Below are 23,097 nucleotides of genomic sequence, written 5' to 3' on the forward strand. Positions count from 1 at the left end.
GAAGTTGAGGCATAGAAACCATGCAGGAAGTCTGGGAAGAAAATGAACTACTTCCAAATTCTGTGCCTTGATCCTGGAAGCATGTTTCTGGGTGGTGTAGCCTGATGACACTGGGGCACAGGGAACTCTTAAAATAATCTGATACAATTGGAATTTGGCAGTTGTCATGCTGGTAAGCCAGCTGTTCAAAACCAACTTGTTTTATTGGCATAGTTGCCAGACTCCACTGGAGACCTGTGTTTTGGTAAAGGATACCTGACACTCAGGCTATGAAACATAGGGTGGTGGTGGTGGTAGTGTTTTAGCTTAGTTGTTGGGTTTTTTCTTTAATTTAGGAACAATAGATATTTTCCTGCCAACAATTACTATTCAGTTCTGTGTTCATAGGTCTAGTTGTTGGGAAGATGGAGTTGTGTACCTGTCTTTTTAGGTATATTATGGTTCCATTTGCTGAAGAGTAAAAGGAAAAATATTTACTATAAATAATCTACACTTTTTATTACGCACCTAGTTTAGAAATTGCAGCCTGCAGCTCTTTAGAAAACCTGGTTTTGTTCTGTATATCACTTTTTCTCCTCTTCATTCTGACTTTTTTTTTAACTGCCAGTGACTGTAAATCTGTAGCCAACAGCTGAGGTTGGCTGTGTCTTGTTTTTGATAGAAGCTGACTACACTTGTGGAACTGGGAAGCAGTTGCCCTGAAGTTGCCGATAGTGCGAGAACCTGGAGGAGTCTGAGCGATCTCCATGGTGCTCAGTGTTGCAATGCCAAAGCTTCCCTTGTTTTGCTGACTGTTAAAGAACCATGCTTTTCTATTCTTCCTGTCCTAAGAAGCTCCTAAATATGGGCTTATTCTGGCAAGACCAGTAGATCTGACACACTAAGAAAGCCACTATATTTCCTGGATTTGTACAGTGGATCCAACTTCAGAATTGCCAGTGGTAGACTGAAGGAATGGTGTCAAAAAGTATGCAAGTAGGAGACACAATAATACAATAGTAGAAATTCTGCTCTCACAGTAATAAATTTATCATAGATAACTTAGTGCAGAAGACCTGCAAGACAAGGAGACACAGGCTTACCACAGAAATGGATTAGTAAGTAGAAGGATTTTTCTGAACATTATGAGCAGCCAACACTGCCTCTAAAAATGATTGTGTGATGTGGTGTTGATCATACTCATGAGTCTGGCAGTAAATTCTGAATGATGAATGTACCTGAGACTTTGTCCTCAACAAAATTTGTGTGTCGTCTTAGTGCAGCTAGTGGAAGAGTACGGAGCTATTGCTACTGCTCCTGAATACTTCTTTTCAATGAGGCTGTATTTAGAAGAGTAGAATTTGACAAATAAATTAGGAATATGGGGCACTTTCTGACTTGATGAAATTTAAATAGTTAATGATTGTTAACACTTAAGACCTGTGGAATTGTGGCATGCCTCAGCTAGACTATGCAAAAGTGCCTGTACATGCTTGGAACTGGTGTTTTCCTTTTGATAAGAGGTTGGACAAGGCAGCAAAGATTCCTTTGTTTTGCCAGAGAAAGCAGAACACTTTTTGAAAGGACTTCCTTTTTATGTTCCTTGTTGAACTGAAATAGGTAGGAATACAGTGCTTGACTAGAAGTTTTCCCTCACAATGGCCTTTTTTCTTCATTGTCTGTCTTTTGAGCCTACAGATTTGCAGTGGCACACCATGTTGCTTTTACTTTGCCCCCGTGTTTCTATTGGGACTTGGTAATTATTCCTGAACAACTTCCATCTTTTGGGAGTATTTGCCACACTTCGGGCACAGGCTTTTGTGTTGCTGCTCTGTGTCGGATGCTGTTCTGAATATGTCAAAAGCTGAGCAGAAAGCTATTTTAAGTCTGAACGCAGCTGTTGATTTGAACATTTCTTAAGAGTTGCTGGTAGAGTACTCTTCCAGAGATGCTTCTAGCCGTGCTACTTGGGGGCTCGGCGTCTAAGCATCCCTAAAATATGGGCATGGGCCATCCATTGCTAAATTGTCTTGGATGCTTGTTGTATTGTCTTTTTTTTTAGTTTGTGTATATGCCATCATTTCCACATCCACTAGTGGAATCACCTTTCAAATGCATGACTATTTTTCATAGTATGGGAAGAATATGGGAGGCTGTTCCTGCTTCCCTTGTGTAGATTGCAACTCCTTTTTGCTTTGATGTTTCAAGAGCAAGCAAAGACAAACTACATCATAACATATTTTGGGATGCACTTGTTCCAGTGACTTACCTAAAATGAACTGGATAAACAGATTTCCAACACTGACAGTCAAATTTGGGAGCCTTGTAGAAGTCCTCACAGGAGCAAGAACTGGGATGGCTACTGAAGCAAATTTCGTGATTCCATGTTTGTGAATGCTTCTTCCCACTGCAAAAAGGGATACCCGAGGCTGTGTCACAGTGCTCATATGCTGATGAGGTAACTGGTCAGGATGCCTTTGGAGCAGCAAGGAGAACCCAGAGATAATGATGAGTTCACATAGGTGACAAATAGCTAAGCAAGGAAATCTCAGTGGGAAGATTGCCAGAAAGGCAGCTGTCAGCAGTCAGGAGTATGTCTCATGGACCTGACACACACAAAACTCTACTTCCCTTAAAAAAGGATTTGTACAAAAAAAAGAAAGTATCTTCATTGAGAGCAAGTTCATTTTGATAAAACTTCACTGAGAAGTAAGTAGTACAGTACACCGCTAGAAAACCCGGTGAGTATTTAGGTATTTCATTGTGTATGTATATAAACAAACAAGAAGCTGCTGCTATTTGGGCAAACTAATGTCAAGCTTCTAAGATGACATTCACAGAGGTATTTAAAAGCTGACGAATTCACTGTGTCTGTGTGTTTTGAGTCTTGAGGACATTATTATTAAATATTGTGGATTTGTTTTTGCCTGTGGCACAAGTACTAGAGCTTCCACCCATGAATCCTACTGCTAAAAAATATCAGTGCCATAACTCCTGAAGACCCATCTTCTCCCAGTAAGGGAATTACTATGAGTTGCCTGCAGAGGTTTTCTGAAAATACCACGTGTGCCCTGATTTGTTGTCATAGTCAAAGGTGAATCACAATGTGCAGTACCAAACTGCTGCTTGCAAGTACATGTGACAATGCATTTAGAGCTATTATCTTCAGAGCAGTAGATGTTTTAACTGGCTGGTCCAGAGAAAGTGTTAGACTTATTAAGTGATTGGTTTTAGATGGTGAGTGTGACTGAGGAATCCTGTATCTGGCTATTACCTGTTCGGAGGTAATATTTCAGTTTATTTTTTGTTCTCGTAGTTTTCTGTAATGGAGTTTGGTATGTGCATATCATTCTGATTTAGAAGATTATACAGAGTGTACATAGGAGTACAGAAGGCTTGTATGTAATGTAACTTATGCAACATGTATGCTTCCATATAGATGCAAATGTGTGCAGATGCCTGCATATGTAGGACATAACAAACCTGTTTATATTAGCCAGCTAGCTCTAGGAAGTCTTACTACAGGATTTTCAAGCATGAAATGTAATTTCTTAACAAAAGAATTTCAATACGCAGTGTACTTAAGGACACCCGAAGCTTTTGTTTGTGTTGTAGCTGGGCGGAAGGTGACACTCAACTGGCTGAGCAGGAGGGGTCTACATGTTGTAATCCTGACACACGTCCTCTAGAGAACTACAGCTCTCATCATGCCAGATGACCTTTCAAGTATTTCCTATGTTCTTGTTGGAAGAGGTCAGCAAGTGAAAGGGAAGAGAGCTCAACATGATGCAGTTCAGTGTGTTGTTATCAGGACCTTGGGATTTGCTTTTTGTTGAGAAGCTATTAGAAATTTCCAGAAAGTTTGTATTGTGGTGTATCTTTACATCATTTGTTTAATCTGTATCTTTTAACATTATGATTTTGATCACTGGGGAGAATATACTGCATCTGTTACAGCAAAGTCAATTCCAGCCTGCTCTACATTCTTCCTCTTCGTCACTAGCTGAAGTTAGAGACTTGGAAAATAATCTAGGTGACAAGGGACCTCTGGATGCCATCTAGTGCAATGCACGTACTCAAAGGAAAACCAGCTAGACTGGCTTTCGCAGAGCCATGTCCAGTTGTGTTCTGGGGATCTCCAACGATGGACATACAGATTCATTGGGTTCCTGGTCCAGTGTTTGACCACCTACATAACTTTATTTATTTATTTATTTTTAATTTAATCAGTATTTTCTATGTTGCAGCTTCAGGTTGTGGCTTCTGACACTATCACTGTGTACCTCCAAGTCTGTCTGTCTTTTGTACCCTCCTGTTAGGTAGTGGAAGACCATTAAGACCACACGCAGATGTCTCTTCTTTTCTTAAGGGTGAACAAACCCACTCTTTCAGCCTCTCCTTCTATACCATGTGCAGCAGAGGTTTTGTCCCTTACCTGTGTCACAGCTCTGGATTCACTCCAAAAGGTGCAGTGAAAAACTTCGTTTCCAGCTGTGTGGGCTGGTAATAAGCACTTGTTCCAAGCAACGGCTAACATGTTGGAAGTTAGGCAGCTTGGCAGCTGTAAGAAAGGAGTATATGTGAAATGCCAAGTTCTGATTTTTGCTGATACCACAAACCAGTATCACAGACTTGTTCCTTTCATCACGCCCTGCTGTCCTTATCATTGATGAATTACCTGTTACTCTACAATCAGACTGCATAGTCTGTCTAAAGACATTAAAAAAATATGGCTGCTGTAGTAGAAAACCAGTGCTACTATCTTAGATGACTGTTTTGTTTTTTAAATTATGTTAAAGAGGCATTGATCACCAAAAGTAATGAAAATAAACTTACTGGAAAGAGAAGTTAGTTTGTGGTGTAATGTGACAGCCAAGTTACAAAGTTGTAAATGTAGTCTTAAAATTGTGCTAATGTGTATTTTGAAAAGGACAGTACTTACTAGCTATATGAAGGAATGGACTCTGAAAGTGACTTAAAGTTGGTTTAAGCATGTGGAATGGAACAAGTTCCCTTTAATGCGTGAGCTAAACACACTTCTTAAAAGACCTATTGTCTTTCAGAGTCATTTGACCTCATCTGGCAAATTTTCCTGTTTATTTAGAAAACATAGGCTACAATTGCCAGTTTTGTCATGTGATGACTAACACCATCATAATATAATGGAACATTGTGTAAACAGATCAAAAAGCATACACTTCAAAAGATTCAAGAAGGTGCTGAATTTGCTAAAAGCGAAGGAGCTGTTTCAGATAACAATATGCAAGCCAGTTTGAGGTATTCATTTACAAAATAGATTAATTTGATGTGAAGTTGTACTTGAAATCAGGCTGGAAGATTTGATAAAGTCAGCTTCTCTGCCATTTTAGATTCCTTTATTTTCCCTTTACTTTTGTCTTTTTCTAAATACGAACGGAACTGCTAGTTCCTTTGCTTGAGAATTCAGAAAGTGTTCAGATTTGCTCATTCTTTTTTTGCCACTTGAGTCAGTCAGTAAATGCCAAGTGATTTTCGCCTAAAGGCTAAATCCAGTGTACATTTGATAATCAATTTGTTAGATGCTAATTATAACAGCTTACATTATTTAAAAACTTACCTCTTTTCAACCCTTTGTCTCAATTTCCTAACTCTCCTTTAGCTAGAGAAGTCAGGTAGCATCCTGGATTTTTTGAAAACTTGATAAAAGCTGGGTGTGCTGGAGGCCTGCTACTTATCTCTGCTGCTTAAGAGCTGGCATGAAAACCTGTGCTGGTTTCCTCCTGCTTCTGTTCTGATGAAGCCGCAGTTCGTAAGATCCATTAGCAATCAAGACTCTAAGCAATCTGCTAGAAACTGCCCATGTAAGGGACTGAGAAAAACGCATTAGTAACTGTAGCAGCTTCGGTGTTTTGCAGTTGATGAAGATCACAGTGCTGGTCAGACCGTCATTACGCTGGGCTTAGATACCTCATGTTACTGCTTTAGAATAAATCTGTCACTGAAATATGGTGGTTTGCAGGGACTGGCTAGCATTTGAATTTATATTGCATATTATCTTAGTTATGCTTCTCTGTGTTTCTTCTGTATGGTAAACCTCTTGACATAAGACATTTGAAACTTCAAGATCTAGTTCTTCATCCTTGCTTCTTCAGAGACTATGTGGTCTCCTGCAGTTCAATATAGCCAGTGTCACTTTATGGCTCAAAAATTAAATTAAATCTTAACACTTCAAACATATGCTAGTGCCTGACTGGAATTTTAACATTACTGTGGATGGTGTCTCTTCAATTTCATCAACTTTCGTATAGTACTTAAACATTGTATAAATGTTGGAATTGGCAGTGTAAGCTCATGGGTTTAAAAAGCTGAAAAAAAATTGAGAGTACCGCAATATTCAGGGACGTGTTTAGGAGGTGTGCAGCCTTTTCTTCTTCAAAAATATCATACTGGCTATATGATGATCCTCTATATCCAGCCATTGGTTTCACAGTACTCGTTTGCTACATAATGATCCCGTTGCTAGAGATGGAAATGTATTAGCATTCCAGCTTTATATGTGCACATGCTTTTTGTTGTTTTTAACATGAATCTCTAGGTTCCTAATTAGATAGGAAAGTGTGGAGAAATGCATCTTAAACACACAATGCACAAAAACAAATACAAGGGACACCCTTGCCCCTCCAGCCCCTTTATGTAGGGTTTGATGAAAGACACTCTTTAAGACCTTTTTAAGTAATTTTGATGGGTCAATTTTGGGAACCCAGACACATCACTCAGACCACAGCTTGTCTTGAGAGACAGCCAGCCATCCTGTGCACATCACACTGTTTTGGGAGCAGAACAATATGTATGTGGGAGGACAGAAAGCCACCTCTGCAGGGTGATCTGATACTTCCTATTCTGGGCAAGTACCTAGCTCTTCCTGTCTGCTAGCATATGAAGGATCAGCTGGGTGGCACAGCATAGGGACTCCCTTGCTGCTGGAGCTCTTTTCAGAGCAGATACAAAAAGTAGGAGAGATCAAAGAAGGAAAATAAAATGAAGGGTGTTTTCTCTCTTTCAGTTTCTCCTGTAACCATCCAAATCCCCCATCTTGAAATGTTTGACTATCTTGTCTTTGATTAAATCCTTTCCTTAGATTTCTATCTTAGTTTTATCTTTGGCCTGCACTGCTTTTGAAGTTTCAGCTGAATTCTTGAATACAAAGCTAGCAAATGGCTCCATTTCAACAGAGAGTTATATCATTGAGAAGTTTAATAGATGACTTTGTCCTCAGGGAAGAGTTATGAAACACCTATCTTGATTGGTGGTAAAGATCCCAGAGAGTAAATCAGCAGATTAAAAGAGCTTGCTTTTTGCATTGGGTTAGCCTGAAATTTAGAATGGTAACAGAATGAATGGTAACAGAAGTCCTCCAAAAAAGGGTTGCTGTTTGAGGGTTATTTGTGAAAGGAGGTCAAACACAATAGCTGTGAGCCTCCATATAACTCTGGTAGTTCCTATTTAAAAGAAAAAAAATGGGCAAATCACATACTTAACTATCACTGTCTTGATAGTGCATCCATACAGTGTTGGATGAGCAGACTAGCTCCTAGTCATGAAAACAAATGCACTAGGCAGATACAGAGAAGAACCAGGAGTGTATTGCTTGTTTGCATTTGTCCTGTCTACCATAAGAACAGCAGTTGTGGTGGCTCTACTGGGATTTATTTTATTTTAGGAGAGTTTGGGATTTAGATTGTTCTAGTATGGAAAGATGTATTAACTGTAGATCTCTTAGTGTGGCGAAGGATTAGATGATGTGGTTAGAAGTTGTTGTACTTCATTATGTTCAAATTACCCTGCTGTTATTTAAAAGTCAAGCTTGCAAAGAGCTATCGTAGAGAGTGAATAGCTTCTTACTGTATTTGATGCCATTTTAATGACTGAGATAGCAGTGACTGAGCAGTCTGCAAAACTGACCCTCACCTTGTGGAGACAAGTTTAAAAGCTCTGTAACTTTCTAGTGTTTATGAATTCACAGTCATCGTTCTGCTTTGAAAAGAGCAAAATTTTTGGAGGTAATAAATGTAAGTGGTCATTCTCTGACCACAGAAACTCATTCTGCAAAGCAGCTCTTTATAGCGTCCAGATGGATCATTCACTTCTCTGTTCACCAGGAAGAGTTTCCCAGTAGGGAGTTAGCAAGTAAATTTATTAAATCTTGAACAAGGCTTCAAAGAGGAATTAAATGTTCTTTAGTTATCTTCTTGCCAGAGAGATAAGCCTGTTTTATGACAGTAATCATTTAAGAAAAGGGAAAAACTATTTTTTGTCTTAGCTAGGTTACTGAGCCTGCAAGCCAGCAGTAAGCATTGCTGACTTGATGAAGGCAATCCTGGAAGGTGAATGGGGCCCACTGAAACCTCAAATGCTGCTGCGATAGCCCACTCTGATGTGGAATATTATGAATACCTTGATTTACACAATCTGTACTCCTTTTAAAGAATTAATGTTTAAAAAAAATAGTCTGAAATTAGAGAAGAGACTGATACAAGACTGGAAAATGAATCTTGGGAAGTTGATGCTTTTACTCTGCATCAGATGAGGTGCCAAAGCATGGTGTTTTGTTTTGTTTTTCCCTGATTATGTATCAAGGCTGTTTTGAAGTTAAAATACAAAAGATGTTTCTCATCAAGTTATTCAGAAAGGGAGACTATAAAGCGCAGGGATTATGCCTCAATAAATGTAACTTGTTAGATTTTTTGCATGTGAGTCTTTGTGGTAAGCTTACAAAGTTTGTATTGAAATAACAGAGAAGCCAAAATAACATGTCATGAAAAATAATAGAGATAGTCTTGCGGAATAAGGAGAAATGATGACAAATTTAAACCAAAGTTCCTCTTCTACAGATAGTTAGAATGAAAGACAAAACGAACTGTGTTAAAAAAAGGAAGGTGCATCACTTGCCATTTTATATATGGATCACTACATATTGATTTGGATCTGGTTGGAAACATGTTGCACAAGACTAGACTAGATAGATCAGATCTGCATGCTGTTTCCTTTCTGATTTAGTTTACTGTGCCTTGCATTTTTTGGAACACAGATAAATATGAAGTGACAGAAAAATGCCTTGAAATGCAATATATGATATATTAATATATATTGTTATGTAATACATAAATGTAGTATGTGCAGTATATTTTTACTGCATATAAAATAAGACAAAACAATATTTATATATGGAAGCACAGTCATGAAAAATGACACTTGTAATGGTTTGGTAAATGTTACAAAGTTAGCAGTAGGAAAGTGTTATCCTTGCCTTGTGGTAGCTTGATTATATTAATAAATAATAATAAAATGTTCTCCTCAATAGAAAAGCAACTGTATCTGTGTTAGTTTCAGAGAATAATGCTCAAAACAAAGATGCAAAGTTCCAGTCTCCCCCTGCCACTAATTTGTTGCTAGTGTAGACATGCTCTGTTTGTTCCCTATAGTAGGCTTGCATTGAGGGCAGCAGGTATTCTGTTGCCTGGTTTCTTACAGTTTACTTGACTGAGATCCTAAGATATAAAAAGCCAGGACAACATACAGCTGGGTAAAGAGCATTGCTGTGTGGGGAAAAAGAGTTGGCAGTTTTTCTGGTGTGTAAAGTGGAGATAAATGGTAGGTGGTGGGAGAAGAGTGCCATATGCGGGAATTTTAATAAAGAAGCATTGTTTTCAGAAACTCTACATGTTCGCAATATGGCAATAACTTATCATCCCCTCTGAATTTCTTCAGTTTCCACCATGTATTGCTTTATGCTTAGAAAGTGCGTTCCTCATCTGCACCTGCAATACCACTTCCATTTGAGGGCTGACCGGGGCTGAGATGGAGCCTTCTGCAGGTCAAATCCATGCAGGCTTTTGTGTTGCAGGGTCCTTTGAAGTGCTCTGTGTCACTTATATTTCACTCAGACTTGGATTTGGGATATGTATCTAGCAGCTGTCTCAAAAAATCTGGTGTAGATTTAGCAGAACATGCTTTTCTGCCAGCTAGACAGAAGAGATTTCTTTGCTTTTGATCCCCAGCATATGTAGGTTGGTACTTGACTTTGGGATACCTTTGTATGATATTCTGTTTGACTTCACTTGTGGCTTCTACTTTTAGCAGCTTCCAGAAAAATAATTATCAGCTTGCTAGGATCTAAGTGACTCAAATTTTTTTGATATATTTGAGACCTTGATGTTACTCTGCATGTCTTTTCTTTTTCTTTTTTTGAGAGGGCCTGTCATGAAGGGCAGAGAGGGATGCATAATGGTGCAAAGGAGAAAAAATTTCCAAAACTTTTCTTTTTTATATGTATATATACAGGGAGAGAACTTGTCTAATTCAGAACTGTTGCCATCACTATGAAGTGGCTTGAGCTAGAGAAGCGCAGCCCAGCCTCTGGACAAAATTTGGAGATAGTCAAAAAAGATCACTTCTTCCCTGCAAGCCAAAAATGGAGGGGAATAAAAAGGAAATTTTACATGCCTCTGGACCCATCAGTGGCAATTATTTGTTTAAAGAAACAAATTACAGTTCTGAATTTCTTGCAATAAGTAGGGTTTTTTAACTATGAAAACAGTGTTTCAGTAAAATGCTTGTGGCTTTGCTGAAGGACAGGTTGAATACATGGTGTATAATTAGTTTAATTTTATTAAACAGAAGTTTAAAACTGTTTATCAAAAGCTTCAAGAAACTTGCAGAGTTAAAATAATTTCTGTGTGATGCAACCGTTGGTGGCTTTCTGAATTCTGATCTTGTACTTCGAAAGAGATGCTACCCTGTGTGGGTACAAAGCATTACTTGCAGATTAAGAATAGGAGACATCAATTCTTTACTTCATTACTATGGTAACTGAAATGTGATCCAGTTTCATTACATCTAGTACATGTTCAAAGCAAAGCTTCTGAGATGAGTCCTCAGACTGCTTCCATTCCTCAACACACAAACCTGCATCTCTTCTACTTCTGTTTAAAGATTATTTATTCTTTTTGTGGCGTAAAGATTACCTGGTGTGTACTTTGCAATCCAAATTCTACAGATCTTTGTCAAGGGAACAAACTGAGCAAAGCCATTAAATGATGACATTTCATATTCCACTTCCAGGATCCCTTTACATGTCTTCTCCTCTCATCTCACCTCTGTTGCGCTCCTTGCCACCCCTTCCCCCCTTAGTGAAGGGGGAAGTGCCTTGGGACAAGGCAAGGGGGGAAAAAAAAGTCATATACTACAATTCAGATTTTAAACTTTTTTTGCCCATTGATACCAAATGTTTCATTAACTTGACCCAAACGAACAAGAAAGATAACAGACAAGTTAGCTAATCATAAAGTGAGCTTTCTGCTACTTCTCCCCTCCTAAGAAAACATTCACAAGAAACACAGATATAGGACATAGGGTCTCATTGCAGTTAGGCTGCCAGAGTTGGGACATACATGTGTTCCATCAGAAACATCTTTAAAACAAACCTTTAGATGATACAAATATTCATGTGCGTGTATGTTGAAGTCCTTTGCGCTAGCATCATTAACATGCAGTTGTATTATAGATCACCTTTATAGTCAGATCTCATTACTACAATGGTTAGTGGTGTATATATATTCTAGGGCTAATTATTTATGGTATGGTATCAAGCGGATTTTGGGGCATGGGTAATGGCTAGCGGGAATTCATTTTTGCTGGGCTCTGTCAGCTCAGGCACGTGACTTGCACTAAGAACAAGCATGGAAAGGCACAAGTGATACACAGAGGGAAATGAGCATAATTGTACAATTCATTTCTTCTTAACTAAGAGATGAATGTGCTGCTTCTCAGCTTCTTTCAAATTAAATATACTAAATTTACTGAAGAATCAATCTGTGTGTTAATTCTTATTGTTTATAGAACAATAGTATTGCATGTATTCTTACAGGTACAGGGCCTCAGAAAATACAACTTCACAATAAAATCCTGGCAAACCTAATGTTTATGATGTCCTCTGTAAAAGCTTTGTAACCTTTCCAGGCATGCTCCCCTACTCCTGTCTCCTGTGTTACACTCCTCAAAAAGAAGTGATTTTTTACAGCGCTCCCCATGTCCCTTCACCCATGCCAAATGGCCATTTTGGTTCTGACTGAGGCTGTGTCTACAGAAATGGCACATCCTAGTAGGAGCAGCTATGGAGTAGAGCAGAACAGTTGGCGTTGGGGAACCATTAGATGTCTTTTGTGGTCTGCTTTAGACTGGCTCACCTGGTCTGTTGGCCTCAATGTCCATTATCAATGGGAGTGCATCAGCTAGTGTTCCAGTTCAGCTTCACCCAAAAAGAAGTCTAATTTGTACACTCCAAGATTACTCTGAAATTAAAATTGAAGCATGGTAAACGGGAACTGGCAAAGTTGCTTCAAAAGCATGCTCATGATCCAAGCTAAAACACTAATGTAAATGCAAACTGAGTTCTCCTGCAGCAAAAAAACCCGTTTGATTTGCTTTAAGAGTGAACTACTTTGTGGTCTTAATATAGCAGAGCATTTAAATACTGTTCCGTTGCTTCAAGGAGATCACATCAGTGGGCACATGCACCAGGGTGTAACTGCCTGATGGCCTCTGATAAGAAACTTGCTTAAGATAAGAAACAGGGTTTGATGGCGATTCACTTTAACTAGTGGTTACTGGTTGACTAGCTGATGATTAGCAGAGAATCATTTACAGTTGTTCACAAGATCCAGCACTCTAATTCTGTTAATGGCATGCCAGTGATCTTAGCAACAAGCAACGGAGGAAAATAAGTTGAGTTGCCCAAAGAAGGAGTTCAGTTGTTTGCAAAAAAAATAAACAAACAAAGAGTTCCAAAAGTTTTGAGATTGTCTACATTTTCTCTGCATCAAAACCCTGCATTTCAAAACCCTACTAAAACCAAGAAATCATGGATATATTGTTTAGACATATAAATGAATCTGACTCTGGCTGTTATTTTTTTAAAAGGGGGAAAGGGGCAACTACTGCAGGCCTGAAACAATTTTAAGTGTTTTAATAGGAGCGGTGTGTTTCATACAGCTCTCTAGAGCTTCTTTCTGTGTCAGAGTCACAGCATATTACAGTACTATATTGTGTAAATACGGCAATGTGCATTGAAAATAATCATCACACCTGGTGGAGGTGCTCCTTGTCTGGAACATGTCAGATGAGCTGTTCTTATCCACTGGAAGCATAAACCTGGTGTGGGGCCTCTCCCCCCAAGTTAGTCATGTATGCTTTACTAGCTGATAGCATGCATAACTTAAGAAATTGTTTGCTGTATGTATAAGTGAGCTTGACTTCCAGATTGAAATATTAATGCATTGGTGGGGCACGGTGATAGATTCTGTTGTGGCTATTTTTGGCCCTATGAACTCTACTAATATTTTCTGTAATTGAGACATCTCGGTTAATTTCCATAAACATTTTCTCTCTGAAAGCCCTCAAACTACATGAAGAAGTTTTTATAGCTATGATTATTTTATTTGTTTGATCTTGTCAAATTTGTTGGGAGTAGATAATTCACTAATAGTTTTGGCATAGATCGAATCATTTTGTTTTGCTATTTCTATGGGAGTGTTTTATGTGTTTCTCCTCACCCCACCTATTAATATGATGCAATGAGGTACTGAAACCTACTGAAATCTGGTTTTAGTAACAGGGAAAAGGTACAGGAAAGGATTAAATGTGTTTTGTACTTGCTGGCTAAACCCCATGATGTATTCTCATAGTTGTGGGCTCTGATTCATAAAGATTTAATCTGTAGCTGTGTTTCAATAGCCGTTAGCCCACTCGTGAAGGCATGTACCTTTGTGTCTTGAGTCTGGGTGGTCTTATGATCTCACTGCAGATTAGAAATGGAGGTTCCTTTAAAAATGAGACTGAGTGGACTTTAAGATGATGGGAAGCTTTTAATTGAGCTCAAGTAGTTCCTTAGCTATTACACTGTATTTTGTATGACACCTTAAATTGAGATATTCGTACTGTGCTTCATGGCTTCCCCCCCCCCAATACAGGATATGGGCATACAGTGAGTGCACACTGCATGGTTTGCTCTGTATCAGCTCCCTGGCTCTAGCCTAAGAAATGAGGATAGGGTTTTCTTGTTTTATTCCTTTAGATGCAGTGCTTAGCTGGAGGCAGGCAACCGAAGTAGCTTTAATTAGAGGAAGTCCTTACTGCCTCCAATTTTTCATTTGCGTGTTATTACATTAATAAAGAATGAAGCTGTGACTCATGTGTCCCCTGACTGAGAAAGGGGAGGGAGAGGTTAAGCAATTCTTGCCTTCTGTCTCATGGCACAGGAATCGGAGTCCCTAATCTGGCATCCTGCCTTACTATCACACTGCACCCCTTCAGCTCACACTCTACAGCCACGCAGACTGGAAGTTATCTGAGTATATAGGGTTCAGTAAAGATATGTCTGTGACTAACCCTGATCAAACTCAAGGCATTGTTCTGAACATCACCATGAAGTATATTACAAATACAGACATAAGTTCCCATGGCATGCAAATCAGAAATTCTGTAAGTTAGCGGTTTCATAGACTATACTAATGCTTTTTGATCCTTAATTCTTGTTTTGAATGACTAAACCTTGAATTTGATCTGTCACATCATGATTTAAATACAGTAATTTCTGCCTATATTTGTATGAAACATTGCAAATACTGTTTAATAAACCATGGAATGTTGTAAGGTTATGTACAAATGTTTTGTTGGCCTAAATGGTAGGAGTGATATCACTGCTGGTCTAATGATCTGCTGTAGGTTCCTCCAAGTAAAAACAGTATTACCAATGTCTTGGTTAACCTGGGAATTTGGTCTCTGCTTTTTGACTCTATGAAAATATCTTACAGTGTGTGAAATACCCTATGGACAGTTAACTTCTACATTTATGACACACATTATTTTTGCCTTTTCAATGACTCTCAGTTAGATGGTTTCTTTACCTTTCTTTCAGAAAAGACGACGGCGAATTGACCGAAGCATGATTGGGGAGCCGACAAACTTTGTTCATACAGCTCATGTAGGATCAGGAGACCTATTCAGTGGAATGAATTCGGTAAGCGTGAGCAGATGAAGACTATTTCATCTTAGACAGAATACAGGAACACTGTATATGTATATTGTGGCTGAAGCAATGAGTCTTTCAACGATAAGAAAGAATCTCTATAAAACTGAAGAACAACCTGCTAGCATCTTAATTCCAAGTCCTAAACACTTGCATTCAAGATTATGGAATATCATTTTTTAAATTCCTATATTTATTGACAATACATAGTAGATGCTGTATATATTGTACAAGCTATGTGTAGAGTACTTTTAAATAATTTGTTCTGATGGCATGTATGAACTACAATAGAGGTATATTTGAAAATATACTAGAGTATTTTAGAGAAAACTTTTTAAGGTGTCTTATAATTGACTAGATTGCTTACCTTAAATGCTTTAAGCTATTTTAAATATAGTTCATGTAAAACTCTAACTTTCCTTCGTTTATGGTGCACACAAATATTTTTTGGTGTCCTTGTTGAGGTTTTTCTATAGTCTATTCGCAGTGTGAATTATTTCCAGAGCAAGCAACGATGTCACAGGCAAGGTTTTGTGGCTTCCTGTAAGTGACAGGAGCAATAAATATTTTTATCTCTCTGAAAGTGAAAAACAGAGGCTTAGGTAGATACTGAAAATCAGCTTATGAGGATAGATTTCTTTTGTACAGCTTTGTATTTATGTGAAATGTCAACCTGTTTTTAAGGTCAATAAAATGCAATCTAGACAAGGGTTGTATGTAGATAATGATGAAAAATACTTCTTGACCTTAATAATCCTCTTTAAAGGGAAAAAAATGTTATGAGATGAAAATGTGAAAAATACTTCTTGACAAAGGAGAAGAAAGTTCTTTCAGAGGTATCAGAATAGAAAGCATAGCTGTAAAGAAGAGAGATGGTTTTAATGTAGGCAAGTGAGGTCATTTGTAGTTTCAACAAGTTTACAGCTTATAGAGATCAGACAAAAACTTTTGTAACTCAGGACATATTGGGGAAGGGCAAAGCTAGAAAATCTGACGTGACAAACAATATACTACATTTTCCCAGAAACAACATAATGGATTGCAAGTGATTTGTACTAAAACATCTGTAAGCAAGTTCAGTGGACGAACACAACTTGATAAAATTCAGTTAAAGCTAATTACTTATTTAATGCAATATATTACATTAATATTTAAAGCCATTATAAATTGAAATAATAAAGTGATAATAAAGTGAGCCGTTTTCTTTATTTTTTATTAAAGCATGGCTTTTTGCTTTTTAAATGTTTGTTGTCCCTCCTGTGAGAACCTTCCTCATTCTCATAGTTGAGCTGCCTCATGTGAGGTTTGTGGTGATTGCCTGAAGCTTTGCTCTTTCACCTCAGACTTTTCCCCTGCTTGCTCTCACCTTTGCCTTGCGTAACATCCAATTCATCTCCAGATAGTAGGTAATCATTATTGTGTCTCTACATAGACTTCTTCATTTTGAATGCTCATAACTGGCTATCTCTTTCTCTCACTTTTTTTCGTTTGGATAATGTGCTGTGTCAGTGGCCAGAGTGATTTTTCTGATCCCACATAGAAAGGATCTGTATGCAAAAGTAATGCTTTTTTCCCTCTTTCTCTTCAGAAGCACGAATCTCTACTTTTTCACACTGCTTGTTTTCCTGCCTCTTCTGTGGTGGTATTGCATCCATTCTCCTTGTTCATTCTTCGCAGTGCAAATTCCAAGGTGACACTTGGAATTAACCTCCACATGTTTTTCTGCTGCTTCATTTCCTTTATAGTATGGACATTATACTCCTTCATGAACCTCGTTGTGCCTTCTCTCTTCTGAATAACTTAGGAGGACCTCCTGCAATTTCATTAGCTTTTCCCATATAAAATTGATTTTTCATGCACTATCTGCTCTGTGCCTTTTTTTCATCAGCATTGTTCTTCATTACATATCCTTATGATTCTGAGTACAGTAGTTTTCTGAGTACTGAAATATTCTGCTTTTTTGTTTGCCTTCTCTGTAGAGTGCCTTGCTCCTTTGTCAAAGGTACGCTTAAACAGTGGGAGCCCTCTGTGCACTGTTTCTTTCTCATTCCCATCGCTTTCTTTCTTATTTTACCTTCGTATTCCATGGTGAAACCTCTCTTTCTTCTTCTGCTTCATATTCCTCAGTTTAGTCTTTGATTTCATGTATTCTGTCCTTTTCTTAGTTTTCCCTTGTTTTCTTTCTCAGGGACCATCTGTGCTATTTCCTAGTTCTAAAAGGGAGGGAAAGAAAAGGAAAGAAGGAAATTAATGAGAGAGATAAGCAGCATAACAGATTGTATGATCTTTAATTGGTGCAATCCTCTTCCCCTTCCAAAATCTTTAAATCCTTATCCTATCTAAATTAGACATAGAGAAGAACCTTGCTGTTATCTATCATCAAAGGAAGGCAATGGCATCTTTGGGAAAGAAAAAAAATAATTGCATTTCATGGTGCTTGTTCCTGTAGCTCAGACTACCTCAAAAGGAGGATGCTTCAGAAAGAATACTACCTTATAAGCCTACAGTTGTTAGACCTGCTTTTTGCTCAGTGTTTTTAACATTGTATGTCTCCTATATAAGTTTTCATATACAAAATAGCCACTGAACTGTTAATGCAGTCAAGTTTAATTTGCTGCATTCTCTTTGCTGTAGGTGTAACAGCCTCTGCATTTTAGACTGCTACTTCCTTACCCACTAACACAAACATCTATATGCATGCCTCAAGTACCAGAGAAATTATTCTAACTTTTAGAAGTACTCATAAAAATTTACACTTTAGCCTTGCAATTTGTGTTGATTTGCTGTTCTCCAAAATTTTAAATCATGTAGGCAAGTTGTCAGGCTGGAAGGTGACATGGCCTGGAGATATTTTTGTAGCTCTTTTTCACTAGAGGCAGGGCTCATTCAGATGAGATTAATGCCGTCCTCAAGTCATTCTTGTGAATACATTTACATGTAGATTAATTATTTTCTAAGGAAAAAAAGATTAAATTCAAACTCCTTTTGTTCCAATGAGCAACAGAAGATGCTTAGTGAAGACGATGACCAGCTTGGTGAAATGTGAAAGTTCTTAAACACCACCCCATGAATGTGGTTGCACTTCTCCACACTTCCTTACTGAGTTTAGTCTCTGATGTCAGACCCACTAGGGTATTGGCTCTGAACACTTTTCCCTGAAGAAAAATGTGAATATAACATTGCTTGGCTGCAGCTGCATCACTTATTTGAGCAAAGTGCCAAGGTAGAAAATGGTTTTACATTGTGCTGCTTAAATACATAAAAATCAGATCTTTTGCACAGCACTGCAATATGTTATACTGTTGAAGACAAAGATCCTAAAACAGGCTATTTTTTTAACATTGGTTTGAGAGACTGTGTGTAAGAGAGAGTTATGCTGGTTCATTTTGTGTGTGTGCATGTGTTTTGCTTTGCCGTGGAAAAGAATATGCTTCTTTTGTCTTTGTAGACAGGGAAAATATCATGCAAGCTACTTGGAAGTATTTCTCCAGTGCTGTTTTAATACAGCTTTCTAGTGATGTTCTGAGGTCTCTGTGAAGGAGCATACATGTAATAATTGCAAGTGGTGCCCTGCAGGCATAGGCTTTGCTGCAAGTTCAATTTCAGAAGCTGTAGCCTTGAATGAATATGTTATTTTGTGCTCATTGTGTACTTGTTATGTATGCTCTGCGGTGCAGAGAGAAAAAGGCCGAATCTTTAAGGTTGGAGTTGTCTTCCTGCAGGCATTTGGAGATTATTATTTTGGCTCATGCAACACGAACAGGAAAGAACTATGGATTCCCTTTCGTTTTGTTGATAAAGGCAATGAAAGCCATAGAGGGATGTGCATGTCTTGGGGGGGGGGGGTGTCTTTATGTAGTTATTTGCATCAGGCTAAAAATACCTTCAAATAAGCTGTTTCCGGGGAAGTTGATAGATTGAGTATGATTTAAACAATAAATGCCCTGCCATTTAAAGGAACAGTAGTAATTAAGGAAAACAGTGTATGCTGTTATGTAAATAGATAAACAAAAAATCTTCCACAAACTAAAAGATCCTTTTTGGTTTAGAAAGTCCTTTTTTAATTACCTGAAGTTAGCCATACAGTGCAGATACTATCCAGGTATTTTGTAAGTTGTCTATTACATTTTTAATGTAATGGTGTCAACTTCTCTTGGTCTATCATACTTGGCAAAGAACATTTTCCATAGAACAAGATAAATTTTAGCTTGTCAGATGGAGTGGAGTTGGATACCAGTAAGAGATTTGATTAATTTTTTTTGAGTAATCAAGCTGGTCAGTGAAAGCCTGAATCAGCCAGTTTTCTTTGGGAGAGAGGAAAAACTTCTGCCTCAGCACCAGTTCTTCCATCTCTCCTGCTGAGCTGCCTGCAGAAGTGAAAATTCCAGCAAGCCTACGCTGCACATGTCTTCATGCAAAAGTAATGTAGTTTTAATGGTAAAGGAGCACTTGAAAACCAAACCTAAACAAGAAATAAAATTGGAAGCAAGAAGACGCCATAGCTCACTAACTGCCTTTCTTGTTTTTTCTGCCCCCCTTTCCCTTCTGTCTCCAGGTCAGCTCAATTCAGAACCAAATGCAGTCCAAGGGAGGCTATGGAGGTGGCATGTCTGCAAATGTTCAGATGCAGCTTGTAGATACAAAGGCAGGATAACCTTGGGGAAACCTTTCCAGTAAGTGTTGCACTCTGCTTTTTAGGCACTGTTAGAGTAGTAGGAAGAACAATCATACTACTTCATAATTAGCTCCCTATAAATAGCTGTGTCTTTATGATGCCCAATTTTAAAATGCATTTCTGAGTAAAAAATTCAATATCATGTAAGCATGTTAATTTTTTTTTACACAATGAACAAGAGATTGTCCTGACTGCATCAGTCTGTCCGCAAGCCTGTTTTATACCTAAGATGATATTGTAGGCAAATCTTTGCAAGTGAAATTAGTTGTATAACAAATTTCAGAAGAATTTTGTGATATGATTAGGGTACCATTTTTGCAACAGTTCCATCCATTTAAGTGTGTATGGTATGTTATATTTAACATATTTAACACCATATGTATGGTGTTAAATCAGTGAATAGCAATGATACAGTCGGAAAATGATCACTCGGAATGTTCAAAACTCAGTTTAATGCGTGTTTTCTGTCTTCCAGGTTTATGTGAGTTCCTGTATCTTCTTTCCTGTGTTCCCTCTTTTGCCTTGGTGACTGCTTTCTGTGCTCATGACAAGAGAAGTGATGGCTCATTGTTCACCCTTTGTGATTACTCCAGTGAAAAGTTGCTGTTCTGCTCTGATGATGCCATTTATCAGATTGGTCCGACTGTGCCTTTCAGTGGCATGCACACATTGGCCTCTACCAGTATCATAGACAGAGCTGTTTAGGATTGTTTTTAGCTTTTTATTTGTTTTAAGGCAAATTAAAGCACCAACCTTAGCTTCCCTCATCCCTCACAAATACTAATGCGCAACATTCTGTTGCTTTTTAGTCTTTAAATCTTTTCTCCACTCAAGTAATTTAGAAATGAGTGAGTTTCCATTAATGTCCTCAATCATCTATTGTTCATACCTATTTTTGAAAGGTCTGGGACCTGCAAGCACAAATGATTATTTCATACAAAATCAGCAGAGTAGATGACCGCATGTGTTGTGAGGTTGCTTTCTATGGTGGCCTGCTTGGTGCTAGAAGAAAAAAAAAAATTGCTTACTGCAGCCTGGTGAAAGTTTTGCTGTGGCACCAAGTCATGCCTGTTTTTGAAAAAGGACTTGTAACTTAGCTGCTTCAGAATTATGTCTTTATTTTAGTTTTTATCCAACTGGTCTTGAGATAATAAAGAGAGAGCTTGCATTCATGAGGCATTTGTTGTAAATGTTAAGTATATTTATTTTGAAAGAGCTGACCTTGAGACTGTAAACCAGTGTAGTACCGTATCTAAGTGTTGTGGAAGCGCTTTAATCTATTTAAAAAAGAAAAGCATCATGTTTGGCTGCTTCTTTTTCTTTCTACAGTTTTTCTTCATTTTGGGCTATATGGTCATTTCCAGTAGCAGCATGTCAGACTGCCTGCAATATTAGCTGAAAAGTTTAGTAGACCTCTCTAAGTAGTTGGCAGTTTCTGTGTACTAAATATTTAGGGGCCATGGAAGTTGCTAAGAGCAACATACTAATCTGGCAGAACAGATGCCAATGAAAACAACATACAGGGTGACTTTTTACTAAGTCAGTAAAACGCCTTTTGCTCAGGTTCCAAAGCATGTTTCTTTCACACGTTGTGAAATTGTATTTTAATATTGCACTGTTTTCAGATTATCTCTGTAAATGGTCCCTTTTTTTCCTCCTTGGTGGTGGTTTGAGAGAAGTCAATGATTTGAGTCCTGGTTGAGTTAGATTTTTATGTGAAAAAAACCCATCCAAACAAATAAGGCATAACTGAGCCTAGTCAGATCCATTTTTATACGTAAACATGCATGTGTTCATAAATATAGATTGCTGTCATAAATGATTCCTTATTCTTTTTCCATCCTTTCCTTGATTTCACATTGCAATAGCTGTCAAGTTGATTTAAACATGTATGAACCTACCTACTCTTCTCTGTCAGTTCGCAAACAACACACAAAACACAGAGCCATGGAGGTAGTTTGCCTTCCCTAAGTTGTATTACAGTGGTAGGTGTCAATTATCTGGTTGAATAGTTCGAATTAGGTTGGATAGTCTTCACTGATAAAGGTACTGATTTGTGACGACAGAAGATCAAAATGTTCACTTGTCTGGATGCATAAACACATGGCAGTGCAGTGATATATTTTTTTTTTTTAGGGGTCAACAATTCTAATGCCACTTTATCAATGAATCTTAAATATACTATGATTACAAAATTATTTGAACTTTGTCATTGGTAATAGTGGCTTAAATTTGCTTGCCAAACCTATCTTGCACTTGTCAAAATGTTTTCAGCTCAATAGCCAGGAAAAAAAAATTGACATATTTTTATAACAGACATACTTTTTTTGTACATTGTGTTCATTCTTGAATAAAGTCAGTTCAGTGTTGGCTTGTAGATATTAAAAGGAAAGTATTGACTTTGATTCAATAAATGTTTTCTTTCAGTTGGTGGCCTACCCTTTTTCTTTTTCATAAGTTACATTTGCATTAGAAAAACACTTGCAGCCTACGGACAAATTTGTGGTGAATATTCTCTGAAGAGTAACATATTAGTGTCAATAAGTAATTTGCAGGCTTGAGGTTTTTTCAAGCCACTTGACCCTTTTGTTGCCAAGTGGATTAAACCATAATTTTATTCACAGTTTTGTTGCGTTAATTTAGTGCGTATACCAGGGGCTTCTGCAAGGATCTTCAAGGGAAGGTTTCTTAAAAAACATATTGGAAACCTTCATGTACAGGATTTCTTTCCTTTTGACTGCAACTGGTATGTGTGTTACTTTCTTGATCATGATGCAGGTTACTGTGGTGATCAGTAGAACACTTAGTTGTACAACTACTCATCATAATATGCACATCTGCATTAAATATACCTGCAAGGCACAATATTGTCTACTCTGTATTTGGCTCAATTCTTATATTTGACACTCTCAAAGTTAATTCCTTAAGCACTAATTTACTACTTTAAACTTCATGCTGAATTGTTTAAAGACTGATAATGAATTCTTTAGCTTATGGCAAGTTCTTGAAATTGCCAGTTGAGGAAAAAAGATAGTTCTAAAGGGAAAGAAAGATCAAGATAAAGCCATGAGATATCAATCAACTAGAGGGTTATTTTCTTTAATTGTTGAGGTTATAGAAGCTTAGTACTGTCTACAAAGGTATGTCTTGAAAGGCAGATGTTTTAATATAACCATCTATAAAAATAAAGGGCTTTGACCTCTTAAAGAAGGAGCCAGCCTGTTTACACTTAGTCTTTAGTCTGTTTAGCTGCCTAAAGCAGTTGTATGAGTCAATTCATCCGTTTTGTGCCTTTTTTAATTTTTAAGTGAGAAGGTGCTGCATTAGCAACAAAGTCTCTTAACATAGTCTTGGTTCCAAGTAGCACTGTACTCTGCCA

At 37.8% G+C, this 23,097-nt stretch overlaps 1 protein-coding gene across 1 annotated transcript in view; it reads left to right on the forward strand.

Annotated features, from left to right (window-relative positions):
• The window catches only part of CDC42SE2 (CDC42 small effector 2), a 24,312-nt gene extending 2,163 nt beyond the window's left edge, over positions 1-22,149 (forward strand). Inside the window, 4 exon segments of the mRNA XM_050912919.1 lie at positions 14,852-14,904; positions 14,906-15,034; positions 19,599-19,716; positions 20,194-22,149. Coding sequence (XP_050768876.1) covers positions 14,852-14,904; positions 14,906-15,034; positions 19,599-19,697 — 281 coding nt within the window. The 3' untranslated portion in view covers positions 19,698-19,716; positions 20,194-22,149.
• Positions 22,150-23,097: the final 948 nt, after the last annotated feature.

The sequence above is a fragment of the Gymnogyps californianus genome, chromosome Z (genome assembly GCF_018139145.2).
Source record: "Gymnogyps californianus isolate 813 chromosome Z, ASM1813914v2, whole genome shotgun sequence".
NCBI classification, from domain to species: Eukaryota; Metazoa; Chordata; class Aves; order Accipitriformes; family Cathartidae; genus Gymnogyps; species Gymnogyps californianus.